Source organism: Macaca thibetana, chromosome 3, assembly GCF_024542745.1.
Source record: "Macaca thibetana thibetana isolate TM-01 chromosome 3, ASM2454274v1, whole genome shotgun sequence".
Taxonomy (NCBI): domain Eukaryota; kingdom Metazoa; phylum Chordata; class Mammalia; order Primates; family Cercopithecidae; genus Macaca; species Macaca thibetana.
In genome coordinates, this window is record NC_065580.1 from 102,022,340 (window position 1) to 102,039,987 (window position 17,648).

At 39.6% G+C, this 17,648-nt stretch overlaps 3 protein-coding genes across 3 annotated transcripts in view; 1 reads left to right on the plus strand and 2 right to left on the minus strand.

Annotated features, from left to right (window-relative positions):
* GGCT (gamma-glutamylcyclotransferase) overlaps positions 1 to 17,648 on the minus strand; it is a 1,150,694-nt gene that overhangs the window by 1,057,960 nt on the left and 75,086 nt on the right. The window lies entirely within an intron of this gene.
* Positions 1 to 17,648, minus strand: part of NEUROD6 (neuronal differentiation 6) — a 779,410-nt gene that overhangs the window by 229,137 nt on the left and 532,625 nt on the right. The window lies entirely within an intron of this gene.
* ITPRID1 (ITPR interacting domain containing 1) overlaps positions 1 to 17,648 on the plus strand; it is a 105,772-nt gene that overhangs the window by 20,518 nt on the left and 67,606 nt on the right. Inside the window, exons 5-7 of the mRNA XM_050783263.1 lie at positions 12,304 to 12,355; positions 14,629 to 14,715; positions 17,052 to 17,254. Coding sequence (XP_050639220.1) covers positions 12,304 to 12,355; positions 14,629 to 14,715; positions 17,052 to 17,254 — 342 coding nt within the window. The remainder of the gene's footprint in view (positions 1 to 12,303; positions 12,356 to 14,628; positions 14,716 to 17,051; positions 17,255 to 17,648) is intronic.

The window sequence follows — 17,648 nt, forward strand, 5'->3', positions numbered from 1 at the left end:
CAAATAACATAGATAGTTGGGATAAGGCTTCAGTGGTCCTGTTCCTGGTTTCCTCCTGGGTTCTGTGATGACCAACATGGGGCTTGGCCTTTTATGGTGACTCTCTGGCTGTCATGCTCATCTGCAGCTACCTAAAATCTCAAATCTCATTTTTATTAAGCAGGAATCTGGTTGGCCCATTTTGTATCTTGTTTGCCACCATTAAGCCAGGTAAAGCCCTTGGCACTTCAGCCTCTTAATCAGTAGAACTGGGAGGGGAAGAAAATTAATGCATATTGAGGATGCACATGCTAGATACTATACATATATTATCTTGCTTACCAGACCACCTTTGAGGTAAATATTACATGGAGGAAAATGAGGCTCAGAAAGGTAAAGTAACTTAACAAAAGCCATCCAGTTAGTAGGTATGGGAGTTGAGATTTCAACTTAGATCTCTCTGTCTGTACAGTCATGCTTCTCCTCTAGAAGACTAATGACATTTACTACACATGTTATGCATGGAAACACCTGGGAGGAAAGCCCCGTGCTGTGGTTTCAGTGTCCCCTCCAAAACTCATGTTGAAACTTAATCACCATTGTGACAGTATTGAAAAGTGAGACTTTTGATATGTAATTAGGTTGTGAGGACTCTGCCTTTATGAATGGGTTAATGCCCTTATCCTGGAGTGAGTTATTTATCACAGTATTGGGTTAATTATCACGGGAGTGGGCTCCTGATAAAAGGATGGGTTTGGTCCCCATTTTCTCTCTCTTGTGTGCTTATCCTCTGCCTTCCACCATGGAATTACACAGCAAGAAGGCCCTCACCAGATGCAGCCACTTGATCTTGGACTTCCCAGCCTCCACAGCTGTGAGTCAAATAAACTTCTTTTCTTTATGAATTACTCAGTCTGCGCTATTGTGTTATAGCAGCAGAAAATAGACTAAGACACCCTGTATACACATCCCTGTTGAAAAAGTCAAAGCATGGGCAATGTGGGTGAGTCACTGGCATTTCTCCCTCCAGGCCTTCTGATTCTTATGCATCAGCCTTTTGGGACCACAACAAAGTCCTCTGGAGTTCAATTGTTTTGATGTGGTACAATACCAACTTTTTTTTTTATGTCAGTCAAGTGTCTATATTCACAGCTTTAAAAAGATACATAAAGTTGGTCAAAGGGTATAAACTTGCAGTTATAAGATGACTAGGTTCTAGAGACCTTAAGTACAGCATGATGACTGTGTTAGAATAATGTAGTTTGTACTTAAAATTGTCTGAAAGAGTAGATCTTGAGTATATTCTCACCTCAAAAGGAGGTATTTTTCACCCCCAATAAAAGATAGAGATGATTTGAATTCAAGTCTGTCTGATTTAAAAGTTCCTGCTCTTTTAACCAGAAACTAGCATACCTCCAATGACTGTAGACTGGTGTAAATCAACTGTCATTAAGTTTATCTCTAACTTTTCCTTACTTCTGTGAGCCAATTTTGGGTGGCAGAAAAGAATGCTCTGTAAATTGTCTCAAAAAAAAAAAAAAAAAAAAAAAGAATGCTCTCTAAATTTAAGGTTTTAATGCCACTAAAATATAGAGGCACACAGAGTAGATTTTAATTCAAAGAAAAATTACTACGAAGAAACAGTTCTAATAGTAAGAAAGAAGTATAAAGCTATGCTGAAATTAACCTATAAATAACTCCTATAACTAAAATTTGCCTCAATTTTCACAAGTCCGTAGGTACAAATTCGGTTACAATAACATTGGTACCTAAAATTTGCTGGATTATTGCCCCTTTCTTGGTGACACAAGGTCTATCTGCAAAATATCTCCCCATAAGTATTTCTGGGAGTTATTAGCTATCTCAAATATTTTCATAAATGAGCTCCTTTCCACTGCCCCTGCTACTACTCCAATAGAATCCTCTTGGTATCACCACATAGATAAGTCATTTCAATACTTTCTGAGCATCATGTTCTTCTTCTGCTCCTCTGGGAACCACCATCATTGCCTTTGAGCTTTTATGGTGCTCTATTTATTGCAGAATTTGTATGGAAACACTCATATTCCGTGGCCAGACAGTTGCCCACGCCTGTAATCCCAGCACTTTGGGAAGTCGTGGTGGGCAGATCACTTGAGGCTAGGAGTTCGCAACCAGCCTGGCCAACATGGCAAAAACCTGTCTCTACTAAAAATACAAAAAAAAAAAAAAAAAAAAATTAGCCTGGTATGGTGGTGCACACCTGTAGTCCCAGCTACTCAGGAGGCTGAGGCAGGAGAATTGCTTGAACCCTGGAGGTAGAAGTTGCAGTGAGCAGAGATTGTGCTACTGCACTCCAACCTGGGCAAAGGAGCGAGACTCTGTCTCAAAAAAAAAGAAATACTCATATCCATTATACTACACGACTATCATCTGGAGATTCAGGCAGCATTACTAGTATTTCATGTCATATAAAACCCATGATGAAAGTAATTTTTCAACTTCTTCCTACAGGCCATATCTCTCCTTGAGCCTTAGACTTAGGCTGGAGACTGGAGACTGAAGAACAAACATGACATCAGCTCTATTTCCTTGCCCACAGGAACACAAAATTTCCGACAGAACCCCTTTTATTCGTCTCTTCAGTATTTAGCAAATATGTGTTGATTACCTCCTATAAATGAGGCATTCAGTTAGGACTGAGAATGCTAAAGAAAATAGATGCAATGGTGATAGAGGCAATATACAAATAAATACAAATGTAATATGCTAGGAGGATGGATGATAAGGAAAGGCATCTCAAATAAGCTTACCTTTCAGCAGCTACCTGAAAGAAGTGAAGGAGGGGAACATTTGTTATCTGGGGATGAGCTGTTTCAGGCAAATAAGATGGCATATGCAAAGCCAGGAGGCAGGAGTATGTCCTCTGTGTTCTGGGAATAGCAAGGTGTGCCTGAATGGTTGCAGTTAAGTGAGAAAAGATGCGAGTAGAGGGCTAGGGGTCAAAGAATTATCCAGAAGCCAAATCATTTAGGGCTATGTATATCCCTGTAAGTATTTTGACTCTTATTCAGTGTCACAAGGGAACCCTTCAAAGTGTTACAAATACGTGGTATTATCTTGGTTCTTTTAAAAAGAACAACTTTAGCTGCTGTTCACAGAGTTGGCTATGGGAGGAGGAGGTTGGAAAGGGTTGAAGCAGGGATTCCAATTCAGAGGCTAATACAGTAATCCAGAGGAGAGAGGATAGGGCTATACGAGGCGAGTAGCAATTGTTGTAGAAATGTTGGATTCTGGTTATGTTTGAAATGTAGATAGGGCAGCATGTGCTGGTGAAATGAATGTGGGATATCAAAGAAAGAAAGAACTCAAAGATGACTGCAAAAAATATTGCCCAAGCATCTGGAAGAATGAGTGGCAATTTATTGGGATGGGAAAAACAATAGAAGGGTAGGGCTTTGCTTCGGAGATAGGAAATTCAATTTTAGGCTTGTTGTGATTCAAATGTGATTCAAATAGATATCCAAGAAGATACTATTGAGTAGGTAGTTGGAAATACAAATCTGGAGTACAGAGGAAAGGTCCAGGAATAGATATATACATTTAGGACTAGTTGATGGGTAGATGTGTTTAGAGACAGAAGACCACACAAGTACCTACAGACAAAGAGGAGGCCAGGAAGATGCGAAGCCAGCAAATGAGAAGAGATAGGTAATGAGGTAAGAAGACAACCAAAAGAGAAGAGTCTGAAAGCAAGTGAAATCAGTGTGTCACGGTAGGAGCGATCAATCCTATCAGCTATTGTTAATTGATTATGTATGAGCAGGAATGACACCGTAATCTTGAGAAGAGTTATTTCAGAGGAAAGGTGGGAAGAAGACTGTATAGCTTTCAAGTGGGAATGGTAGTAGAAGAATTGGAGACAGAAAACAGAAAACTGCTTTGAGGAGTTAAGAGGTGAATGGGAGCGGTTAATTGAAATAACAACTGAAAGAAAAGTAAAGGCAGAGAAGATTTTCTCTTCAGGAGATGAAGCTGTTGCAGCCAGGTGTGATGGGAATGATTGCTGGCTGAGATGTACTGAGGCATATGGTACCTTCCCCTGGCCTTCCTGAAGCTGTGGGCAGAGACTGGACCTGTTGTTCTGAGACTTCTCCTCTTGGGGTATCGAAATCTCTTCCAATAAAACATTGCTTACCCAAGCTCATTTGCTGATAGAAATGATTTGAGTTTCTCCCTTTAGCGATGACAGATGCCTTCCTGTGCCCCTTCTTTCTATATGAATTTCAATAACTGCAAAAGGTTGGACAACTGCCCTTGCTGCTTACATTCTGAGTCTCACTGAAGCACTTCCCAAAGGATGGACTCTCATCTTCTGCTCTGTCTTCTGGCAAACGTTAGGGCATCTTAGCTGAGTGGTCTGACAGTCTCATCTCCAGGGCGTTGTCTGTTCAGGGCACCTGGATGACTTACAGGGAAGTGCCTCATGGGCATCCTTCAACTTCTTTCTCTTTTCCCTTTCCAAGAACTACCACCTCTGTGGGCAGATTAACTCTTCTTCGTGGTCACCAACTACACAAGCAAACATATCTGAGTTTCAGTTTGGGCTGAATATGGATCCACAGACCTTCCTATAACCATAAACACAAGACAGAACATTCAGAGTCTTTTTTAGGTCAATAGTGGTGTTAAAGAGCCCATGATTACGGATGTTAAGGTCCCTCTTCCCAGGCTGCAAATTCATTCTTAATCTCGGATTCCATATTAAAGCTTTGTATTAAAAAAAAAGAAAAAGAAAAAGAAAAAGAAAAAAGCCTGGAGAGAGTATCTGGTTCATAGCACTCTTTCCCACCATCAGCAAACAAACTAAACATCAGTGTTATCTGGCTGAGATATGCATTGTCATTATAATGCCAGGATTATGATGCGAGTGAGAGTGCATTGTCATTATAATGCAAGGATAAGACACATACAATGAGTGCACATTTTAACATGTAGGTTTATATAATTAGCACTTGTTTAACAACACATCCAAGCATAACTGTGAGTGAAAAGACTAGAAGTAACTCCTACAGCAAAAAGACAGTTTCTGTCAAAGATATGCTTGGTGCCAGTTACTACTTGATAGGTGGTTAATTCGTTTGTCTATTTTATATTTAGTTATTTCTTCTCCCATTCCCAGAGAGGTCCCAGAAGAATAAACTCATTTCTTTTCAAAAGGAACTTGTTTCAGAATAGGAACTTATAAAATAAAAAAATCTAAATTTTCTGGTCTGTATTATAAGAAAAAGTCAAAGTAAATCCAAGTAAACATAACAGATGTTCCCATACTGCTTGTCACGTGACAATATTCATAACAATGATCTGTTTTAGGTAAAGGGAACAACGATGTAAAATATATGACTCTTGCTCTCCAGAATGTCACTCAAACTGTCCGGGATCTTTATAATTCAAATGTAACCTACACCAACTTTTCTACAAGACCCTCTAGTCTTATTCTTTCTCATTATATTCCTAGTTCTTTATCTTTCTTCATCCAGTTTCTCCTGTCTTAAAGTCTTTCCTGTTGTGTTCTCCTCTCCTTCTTTTGAGACCTGACCCAGGTACCATATTCTCTATAAGACCCTTCCTGACTTCTGCACTGATACTGAATCTTTCTTCTGAAAACCACTAACATGCGTTTTGGGTTCTACCCACGTGGCTCTTGGCCAGTGCTGCCTCAAATTGTTAGGGATATCATCCATTTCACTGACAAAATTATAAACCCCACTGAGACAGAATCATCTGTAAATTACCTGAGATCCCCAAAGTTAGTTGACAAAAGGATCTCAATAAAACATAATGAAGATGTTGTCAGGCTGGGAAATCTTCTCAAAAGAGGTGAGACTGAAACTAGTAAATGAAAGAGGGATATGGTTTTTAAAAAACAAAGAAGCAAAGCAAGGAAAATCAATTTGCTGGAAGCAATAGAGTTTGAACAAAGGCACAGAAATGAGAAGAAAGCTAAATATGTGCAGAAAAACACATGGAAGGTGATCAGATGAAAGAAATGGTTTCATGCTAGGGAGCAATGGTAGAAATTTTTCCGTTAGATAGGATGAGGTCACATTATAAATGTTTTAAAATCCAGAAAGAGGGAATAACACTTGATAGCTTAGGGCTGAGATGACACTGGAGTGTCATCTCAGGTTCTGGTTCAAATAGAAAGGTAGTTGTACTTGTGGTCTGAGCTGAGCAGGATTTTGACACTATATCTTTGTTTACCTGAAAAGGTCATGAATAATTTGTGATAAAAATTAGTGATAACTGTCACAGGTGTGGTGTTGAGGGAGTTGAAGCAAGCATGTTACATATTTGCCAGCTCTATTATAGTGAGTCCTGAACTCACTGTAATGAGAAGAGGAATGACAGAGGCAGTGTTTATCCTGGCAGTGGGGAGAGGGAACACGTTGGGAAGAAGTTATGATGAACTCAGGCTTGAGGTGACAAGGGTTTACAATAGGGGGCAGCAGTGGAATGGGGAGGAAGGGTCAACGATATCTGGAAATAAACAGACAAGTGGGTGAAAAAGAGCAAAGTACTCCAATAGGCTTTAAAGTATTGAGCATGAGTGGCAGCAGAGTGTAAGAGACTTTCTTTTAAATAAGAATATAGATTAATAATTTGACAACTGAGACAAGTGCTGCTGACTGCCTCTACTACGTGTCCTAGTCATGCAGGAGTTAAATCTACAGAAAGCTGTAGAATGCTATTATTTTAGAGCCCTGCAAACATGTAATTTGATTAGTCTATTGGACGATATTCCAAAGAACCAAATGTCTTCCATGAATCAGTCAGAAATGCTTAGGAAAACCAAAATAAAAAATGCTTTCTAAGCCAATAAAGGTGCTAATTAGTGCCTTCTGCATATCTAACTACATCTTCTCCAGTAATACATTTTGCAGGGTTAAGTGCGGTGTCTGCTGCTTCAGATGGCAGAAGTCCACCTAACAGTGGGGAGGGTGGCTGGAGACTCAAGTATCTAAAAGTGAGTTAAAACTGACATTTTAACCCATGGAAGGAGATGTATCCAATACAGTGGGAAAAAAATTTTTCTCACTATAATTTTCCCCCAAACCAACCCGTAGGAAGCTTGGGGATAGTAGGACTTGTGTTTGTTTTTTAGTTTCTCCCTCCCCAAACACTCTTAGAGAGTAAAATCTGGTTTAAAAAAACCTAACAAGGGTATCCTGGAGGGGAAAAAATAGAGAAAATATCAAAACCAAGCAACTAGAGAAGCAAGTGTAGAATTGAGGAAGGCCTAGTGAGCGGTCTTGTGTTGGGCCTACAGGTACACATGTGTCCTACCTGGGGCAGTCTGAAGCCTGGTGCCTGCAGAAACCTGGGAAAATCCGGGTAACAGGAGTAATTTGTCTGTCCTGTGATGGCATTTCCTAGGCGTGAGCTTCCTGCTCTGATCAGAGGTAGCAGACTCAAATGCTTCCTGGAGCCAGACAGGTAATTGCTAATGATAGAAACAAGTGGGATAGCGACTGCAGAAAATTGGAGAGCACGTTGCCTTCAACAGATTGCTGCCCTGAAGACACCTGGGCTGGGGCTGCTGGTGCTTCCAAGTTTTAAGGAAAGTCTAGCAACCACAATCCCTGTGAAAACTGGCACATTGTGAGCCACCAGCTTGCACTTCTCCATTCAAGTTCCTGGCCCTGACAAACCCAACCGTAGGCCTCAGGAAATTTACCTTACAGATTAACAAAATGAAGAAAACCAAAACAAAACAACCACCCAACATACAATGAATAATAGTTTCGTATTGCCCTGTGCAAGGCTCCCAACTGCCTGAGTCTAAATGTTGGAAAAAGCTATCCCCGTTTCCGCAATGATCAGGAAGTAAACTCACGGTAACACTGTGAAAATACCCCTTGGTCTCCTGGGACCCTGGGAGCCCGGAACTTAAAAAATGGAAATCAAAAAATAAAGCTAATCTTCAGTAATTTTATAACAATTTAAAAAATGAGGTTCATCTTGTGAGTTTAAAAAATCATATTCAGTTTCCCTTGCCTTGGTTTTCTCCAAAGTCTAAGCTCAGCAGGAGAAAAGGCTGTGTGTCTGAATGTGCTGTCTTTAGACAGACATGTGTATCATTTGAAACAAGATCAAGAACAAAAAGTAAAGCCCAGCTGTGGTGGATCACATCTGTAATCCCAGCACTTTGGGAAGCCAAGGCGGGCAGAGAACTTGAGGTCAGGAGTTCAAGACCAGCCTGGCCAACATAGTGAAACCCCGTCTCTACTAAAAATACAAAAACATTAGCTAGGCCTGGTGGCACATGCTTGTACTCTCAGCTACTAGCGAGGCTGATGCAGAAGAATCGCTTGAACCAGGGAAGCGGAGGTTGCAGTGAGCTGAGATCACGCCACTGCACTCCATCTTGGGAGACAGAGCAAGACTCCGTCTCAAAAAAAAAAAAAGTACAGGAGTCTGGTAACTGTATTTGTACATATAGAAGGGTGAGATTCCAGTGAGGGGAGTCAGACACCCGACCTGACATCCTCTATTTATTGGTGACTGCTGGGCCCCCCACAGGATGCTAGGTGTACTGTGGAAGGCAAGAAAGTCCTTCCCTCAGCTGGTTCTAAAACTGTGTAAGGCTTCATATGTGTCATCAGACCAGAAAACACCACACTGTGACCCAAACGGGTCCACGTTGCACATTCCCTAGCAAACGTGTTACCGTTAGGGACTTTTTCTCTTGGAGAGTGCCCTTGGCTCCCTAGCAACCAGATTGCTCCTGATCAGGTGACAGGACACAGGGTTTGGTCCATGGAGTGTATCCTCTAGATCTGTGTGGGCGCTAGAATCTCTTCAAGAAGCCCTGGGTGAAGGGTTCCACATTTGGATGACTGGGTTTTCTGGATGACTCGATTTTCTGCAGGGCTAGGGTTTTTGAAAACTCAGCAAGGCTGAGCTAACTCTTCTCATCAATATCTGAAAATGGATCATTTCCTCTCTGACAGTTTGTGCAACGCACTGTGGCTACAAGGCCAGATCCCTGGCCTGATGTACATGTTTATTCACACATTCTAGGAAACCAAGAGCAATAGCAGGCAAACAAAAAAGACCAAAGCAGTGGCAAGAGTGTCAGTGCTGGCAGAATATGCAGCCAAATGTCCTAGAACCATGGAATGTTTTAGGTGAAAATGGGTGTTCAAAAACTCTCCGGAATTATCTAGATGAGCTAAACCAGGCACAAATGGAGGCCTTACTTTGTGAGTTACATGCAAAGTAGTAGATAGAAGTGCTGCTGGTAGGAAGGGGGCAGGAATAAATTTTTTAAAAATTGCTTGAAACAATAAATATTTTATCTTCCTTTTAGGCAACTTATTATTTAATTCGTTGTGGCATCAAGTTATTACAATATGATCACCTAAAAATTACACTGTGCTTGCGTCTGTGACATGATTAATAAGGTAGCAAATGGGCTTTCTGTCATCTGACAGCTTCAATCAATTGGCAGTGGTTTTATGAGTTTCAGAAGCTCTGAGACGGAGTTGGGTGCAGTGAGCAAGAATGCTACAATGGATTAGCCATGCCTGATTAGCTGAATTGGGTATTGACTTGATAGTTTTCAAACTCTGGCTCCTGGAGGTGCCTCATGGGTGAGGGAAGAGCTAAGTGGAAGAGCACTACATTTAGAACAGCTCTTTTTAAGTTTATTTAAATTATTAGAATTTTGCAAAAGATTTTATATGATTGTGGAATTCCTATGATAAAACTACTGTTTTAAAACTACGAAGGTAATGGGAAAAAAAAGACTGGTGTTCTAAGTTCATTTCTGACTTGGTGCATAAGTTTGAGTCAAATATTCTATTGTAACTTACATAAATATTTGTCACCAAATGTCACATGGAAAATTGTTGAAACATCACACTTGTTTCCTAATAATGGTCATTCACTCTGATATTCCATCCTTGATAGTGGCTCCCCAGAATGTTTTATATGAGCATTTATATATTCTCTTTGTTTTCAACTTCTCAAGTTTATACATACCCCAGCTTACCCTTTTTTTTTTTTTTTTTTCCAAAAAACCCACTAATGAAATTTATTCTAAAGAAAGGATAGTAAATAACTCAATCTTACGTGATAATTCCAATCAGTTGATAGTGGTTTTCCTGAAGAAGGGATAAGAAAGTGACAAGATTGGTAATGATGTCTGCCATGGGAATAGCATTGGGAGTGATAGCACAGAGGCCATATATATTCCCACTCACTATTTAAACCTTTAAAATCGATTCTATTTCTCACCCTGCCTGACTCTTGTGATGAGAGAGAGTTACATTTGTTTTGTAGAGCAGAGATATTACTGTATCTACTTTCTCACTACTTCTTTAGATTGTAGTCCTGTATTCTGAGCTTAGTTAAGAATCCACTATTGCCAGGTGTGGTGGCTCAGGCCTGTAGTCCCAGCACTTTGGGAGATGGAGGCGGGTGGATCGCTTGAGGCCAGGAGTTCCAGACCAGCCTGGCTAACATGGTGAAACCCCGTCTCCACTAAGATACAAAAAATTAGCCGGACATAGTGGTACACGGCTGTAATCCCAGCTACTTAGGAGGCTGAAGCACGAGAATCACTTGAACCCGAGAGGCGGAGGTCGCAGTGAGCTGAAATTGTGCCACTGCACTTCAGTCTGGGTGACAGAGCAAACTGTCTGAAAAAAAAAAAAAATCACTATTTACTTGCAAGTCAGCAATACATCTCCAGTCTTTATCCTTCTAGACCAATCTTCTTTTTCCATTTAACAGGGTCACTAAGCCTTTTGAAAATCTTCTGAAAACGATGGGTATTCTTATCTCCACCCCCAAAACTTGGCATTTAGAGACAAATTCACAGATACTTGTGGTCTATTCATAGACCCTCTACTCAGACAAGAACCCTAGCCCTTTATTCTCTTCAGTATCATTTCATATGTTTAAATCATTCAGGATTGCTTTTCCAAAATTTCTCCTAACCTCTATTATCTTTCTTATGGTAAAAATCTTTATGTTCTCATAGAAATACAGCATGGCAACACTTCCCAGTTTCACACATGTCACACATTTGCACCCAGGAGAGCAACAAGTAAGCAGAAATAAGAACACTGGTGAACTTTCTGAGGAATTTGCCCATATTCTAAGCATTTTCTTCTGCAGGTGTCAGCTACATGTTATATCATGATACAGGGTCTGAATCTTGCAAAGTCTCCTGAATAAGCCTCTCTGATAACCAATATTTATTTCCTCTATTCTGTCTTCAGCACCACTATCAGGCAAATGAACATTCAGCATCATCTTTCTCACATTTACTTGTTTGCTCAAAAACCTTTTGTGGTTTTCATGTCCTGATACATACATATAGACTCCTCTTTCTGTCTTTCAAATAAGCTATAAAATGCTCTGTTGGCAGTGTGGTGTTACAGAAACAACAACAACAAGCTAAAATAAGTTGCAGCATCCTACTAGCCATGAGAAATTTTTTACTCTCTCTCAGCCTCAGTTTTCCTCTGTGTTAAGTGGAGATCAATAATATCTATTTCAGGGATTTGCTGTGAGAATTACAAGAGATTGTGAGTGTAATATGCTTAGCACATTGCCTCGCACTAAGTTAGTACTAAATAAATAGTCAATGTTATTGCTGCAATCAATAATAAAGGTAAGAATAAATTCCTAGATGCACTACTGGACTGTATGACCATGGGCTCATTACTAAACTTCTGTGAATCTCAGTTTCTAATCTGAAAAATGAGGATAGGTTCTAATTATAAGGCTATTGGAAGGATTCGATGATACAAATGAAGGGAATATGCTTAATACATGCTGGGCCCTTTGTGTATTATTTTTTGCCTGTCCCCACACTTGCTTCACAACTTCCTGTACCATGAGAGAGCATCCCGAAATGCCCTATGAGCTAATCAGACTACTCCTAGCACTCTGCTTTGCACTTGCTATAGACATTTTTTCTCTTTAAGGGTGATACCTCTTTTAAGGGCAATGCCTCTTTTCCAGCCATCAAATTCTCCCATTATTAAAAATCCAAGACAAGTACCACTTCCTCCATTAAACCTTTGCTAAATACTCCATTTAGCACTGACTTCCCTCTCCATTGAGCCAGTACATTTCTTCACGTGTTTGTCATACAATGTGGTCATTGATTTCATTCTGTCTATTCACTACAGAGATGCCTTGTATTTCATGCCTATATAACCTTGGATATGGAAATTCAATTCTACCTTGGTTTCATTTGGGGTTGAGAAAATCTTCCACAAGATAAAACAAAATAAAGTTCCCCTCTACTTTTTGTTGTTGTTGCAGTTTCTTTGTGTGAACAAGGGATGGTTCAAATGACTGTGAAAGACTACATGAGGTAGGTAGCAGAATCAGTGTTACTTCATGCCAATATTTTACGCCACACCTTTGCTGAATAAAATAGAAGCAGGGAAGTTTTCTTAATATTGTCATGGCTCTTGGGATCTCGTGAAAGTTCACTGGTTTAGTCGCAAGTGCCTAGAATGTTTACATCAGTTTTGAAAGACATAGAGGTTCTTTAAAAATCATAAAATTGTGAGCAAATTAAATCAACAAATGTTGATGTGGGGGGAAATTTAATTAGAACATATGCATAAATGACATTCTACTGTACTGCAACTGTTCACAAGGACCTGTTTATAAAACAGTTACATTCAATATTTTCATTTTGCTGAAGTAATTGATTATTATTCTATTTACTGGACAATAATATATACAATTTCCAATGTTAGGTAGAAAGCAGTGAGAGTCTCTTCATTGGAGAAAACACTAGGTCTCAAGTGTGGTGCCCAGAACACCAGCATTAACATTATGGGGGAACTTCATCAAAATGCAAATTCCCAGTCCCCACCCTAGACCTACTGAACCAGATCATTTGGAGGTAGGATCCAGAAATCTGTATTTGTGCATGTTCTTCAGATGACTTTTTCAGCCACACTCTTTTACAAACCACTAGAATACACTATGAGCTCTTTCAGGTTAGGAACTCTGCTTCCTGTGCTTTTGTACACCCTTGCATTTTCAGGATAATTCCAACTAGTTGTAAACCAAATCTGCAGTACTGCATCCCCCTGCTGCTACCAATTCACACCTAAGATGCTATTTGTCATAGATTTTTCTCCTTGCAGGATTGGTTGTTTTTGCTACTCATAGAATCATAGAGCTATAAGAGACCACAGAAATCTCTCAGGCAACTCTCGTTTTGTTGAAGAGGAAAATGAGAGCCAGGTTCTGTGACCAACTCATGTTTCCAAGCTTTATTACAACAGTGACCCTATGTTGGTTCTCCTTGGATCCAAGGGCAGGCTGCTTCTGGGTTGCTCTGCTGCACCTTACAAAATAAAGTGTGGCCCTCAAACAAAGAAGGAAAAAGAAATTATGGCAGGCCTAATGAAAACTGAGGTGGGGCAGTAAGTGAAAGGGTATCTTCTGCCTCTCCTTGAGGCTCAAGGAGCTCAACTGTCTGTTAACACCAGAGTTTTTATTATCCAGAAAAACACGCTTTCTCAACTTTACAGAATGGAATCAAGTAAAGGGCATTCTTTTTTTTTTTTTTTTTTTTTGAGACAGAGTCGCTCTCTGTCGCCCAGGCTAGAGTGCAGTGGCGCGATCTCGGCTCACTGCAATCTCCGCCTCCCGGGTTCAAGCAATTCCCTGCCTCAGCCTCCCAAGTAGCTGGGATTACAGGCACCCACCACCATGCCTGACTAATTTTTGTATTTTTAGTAGAGATGGGGTTTTACCATCTTGGCCAGGCTGGTCTTGAACTCCTGACCTCGTGATCCACCCACCTCGGCCTCCCAAAGTGCTGGGATTACAGGTGTGGCCACCGTGCCTGGCCCAGCTATTCTTAGCAAATGTAGCTAGAACAAAGTCAGCAACCCAAGTAGTTCTTCTCGGAAACATTGATATCTGCGTTGTATTTTTAATAAATTCTAGATATATGCCAACTGGCTATTATATTTGATGGGGCTAGATGTGATCCATGGTATAGCTGAGTTATGTATATAAAACTGAACTATATTATGACAGGATTCCACTCTCTTTGGAAGCACTTTCAAATGATCTGCAAAGCAGGCCTATTGGATAGTGATGTTCATTTTTTTTCCATAGTAAAGGAGTTTGTTAGAAATGCATATGGATGGCTACAGGAGCACTGGAGATAGCACTTACAGAGTGTTAGCCATGCGATATGAAATCCTTCACTAGTATGAGAATTAATGTAGAGTCACTTCAGTGACGGCTGGCTGTACTTCTTTCAGCATATAATTTTAACTTCTTCCTGAAAGTTGGTGCCTAGCAAAGCTGTGTTCCTGAAAGGTTCCCCAATGATATGCCATCTGTCAAAAGTGAGACATTCTGTCACCTTCATAATGAGTACTAGCGGGCACCTAACGCTTAAATTCTCACATCTTCTGCAATACAACACTCTTGAAAACAGCAGCAGCTCCTCCACTGCAAGCTCTCTTCTGCAAAGGTGTGGCCATTATGGGATTACTAGAGACTAAGAGGAAATGCAAATGTTTGCTCTGGAAGGAAAAGATTCACAATGACCTCCCAGGAGACTATCTAAATCAATACATCTGATTGTTGGTATTTTCCCAACTGTAGATCTTTGCATCAGTTTTCAGAAACTCCCACCCTATCCAGAGGGACCAGTTTCAACTCTTGCTATTCTACTGCAAGTGTACCACAAAGGTATGTAATTTCCAGGTGCTTTTCATCCAGAGAAATCATTCTGTGCAACAATGGATTTCATGAAATTATAAATAGGTACTTGTTGAATGAATGGATGAGAGAATGAATAAAAGATTTTCAAACCTCATCTTGCAATAACAATATAAAAGAGTTAGTAAAATTGGAAACAGACTAAATATCTGTCAGTGGGGAAATGGACAAATAAATGATTGGCCAGTTCATTTTACAGAATTCCATATAGTGATAAAAAGAATAGGTAGACATACACATACTGGCTTAGAAAGATCTATATGCCATATTTTTTTAAGATTAAAAAAAGCAAGATGCAGGAAGGTACATACAGTATGTTACAATACATAAAGCAAACAAGTGAAAACCGTAAAACATGTATGTAACTGCATAGGAAAATGTCTGGAAGGATACACATGGGTTTAACTGGAAGAGGGTCAGGACTTGTGGTGGTAATAGCTGAGGGGAGTGAGAGCATTATGTGTACTATTAAAATTTTTTTAACAAAGTCAGTACATCTAATTTCTTCCACCATTAAATGTTACCTAAAAAGTTAATGATATTTTCATGATGATATGAAAATATGTTTAATGACCAATTGATACTTATATTCTTGGTCAAGAGACTGAAGCCTTTGGAAAGCAGGAACTATGTTCATTTTTGTGCCATGTGTACCTAGCACAGAACCTAGAACATGACAGATATTCAATAAATATATGTATAAATGGGTAGGATAAACATTTGTACAGTGAAGTCAATATGATAACAGATTAAATCTTTCATGCAACTTTAGATTTCTCACCAGAACTTTTTTCTTTCTTGAACCTCTTTTATATTCAGGTGTCTGTGTCAGTGTAATCAAGTGATTGGCATACCTGATTCCCCTGTTAATCCCATGATTAAGATATCCAAATGGAGCCATCTCCACTTCACATTATAAGTTTCAGTAATCAATTGTACTGCATGGTGACCACAGTTAATATTAACTTATTGTGTATTTCAAAAATGCTAAAAGAATATTACTTCAGATGTGCTCACCACAAGTGAGGTAGTGGGTGTTTTAATTGGCTCGATTGACTATTTCTACAACATATACATAGATCGAAACATCACACTGTACTCCATAAATGCACACGATTATTATTTATCAATTAAAAATAAATAAGTTAGTTTTTTAAAAAAGAGATACAGAATAATTAAAGAGGAAAAAAAAGTGTGAACATGATGCTGGTTGTATCTGGTAAGTGGGCATCCCCAGTGAGATAGTTACCTGTTGTTGAATGTGTAAATGGCTAAGTAAATGAATAGTAGTTAATCCGATTTCAATTATGAAGTCACTGAAGTAAAATTATCTAAACTCTCCCAAATAGGCTCATTAGTGTTGCGCGTAAAGAAAAGGCAAACAAAAACTTCAACAAAAGTGCTGAGCAAACCTGGTAAAATCTTATCAAAAGGTCTGATTCCCATGGAATCCATGAAAGACTCCTGTAGTCTCCTGGGTTAGCTTAGTAACTTAGGCAAAGTTCAGACGTGAACTGGCTTACATAATATAACCATTTATATTTATAAATAGAACAATTAAATATAGAATTGTAATATATATAATTATAATAAAATTAAATAATTTAGATAGTTATATATATAAATCAAATTAAATATATAATTTTAGTAAAAATTATAAATATAATTTTCAACTAATTGATGTTTACCATTTAAAGTGCCAAAGTGGACTAGATGAAGTTGATAAAAGCATTTTTTGTTTCTTAGCCAAGTATAAAAATCATACAGAACACATTTTAATTCTACCTAGGGACTTATAATCATTATTTGTAAACATCAGTTCTTATAGTCTTTCTTTAGTGATATCCTGGACAGATCTGTGTTGCTCAGGATGCTGCAGACTGTTGCTCTTTTAAAATAGCCTTCTTTGAGTCTACTGTTTACAGTTTTTTGTTTGTTTGTTTTTGTTTTTTTTCTGTTTCATTTCTTGCCTTCAGTGACCACTCCTTTGTGGTTGTCAGTGCACTGCCTCTGGCTGGCGTCTGTCCTGCTGTCTCCCTGCCCTATCTAATTTCCCATGTGCCTGTTGTGGAATGGGAAGCCAGTTAAGTAAACTCACAGTGTTGGATGTAAAGTACAGGCAAGTGGTCCCTGAGTGGGGGTGCAGTCAGTCCTTTAAGCATATAGGAACGCTAGTGAATGCACCATTTGTCTATTTAGGATCCTCTTTCACGCAACATCTGGGAGATTGGGTGGGTGAGGTGACCAGAAAAAAATGGTGTGGGGTTAACTGGTTTTGGATAAAGATATTCATATTTTTACCACAGCATTCCTGAATGGCTGGAATTTTGGGAGAAAGATCCAGTGGAGATTCTCTTGGATCTGGGGTTTGGTGCCGATGAGCCAGACATCTGCACGCAAATCCCAGCCAGATTCCTTGGTTGTGGCTCAGCAGCCAGAGGGATCAACATCCGTGTTTTTCTTGAAGCTCAAAAGCAGCGAATGGACATTGAGAACCCCAACTTGTACGGTAAGCGAGGTCCCCGTGGCATTGGCATCTCAGCATTGGCAATGAGTGGGCAGGTGGGCCACAGTGTAGGTGAGGAGATTGTGTGAAGTAGCACGCAAACCCTCTATTACAGTGACTTCACACACAAAAGATGAATTTCTTGGTCATCCTATATGTCCAGTGGGAGTTGGTGTGTATGTTCAGGAGAAAGGAGTATCTATTTGCTCCATGTTGTCCTCACTCAGGAATACGGCCTCTAATCTGGAACCTCACTAGTTGCAATAATAAGGAAAGGTAGAAATGGAAAATGATACTCAGCTCTTCAATCTTCTGGTCCTAACTTACACACAGCAGGTCTTGTTCACACTTCATTGGCCAAAATAAGTCACATGGCCACACCTAACTCCAAGTGAGT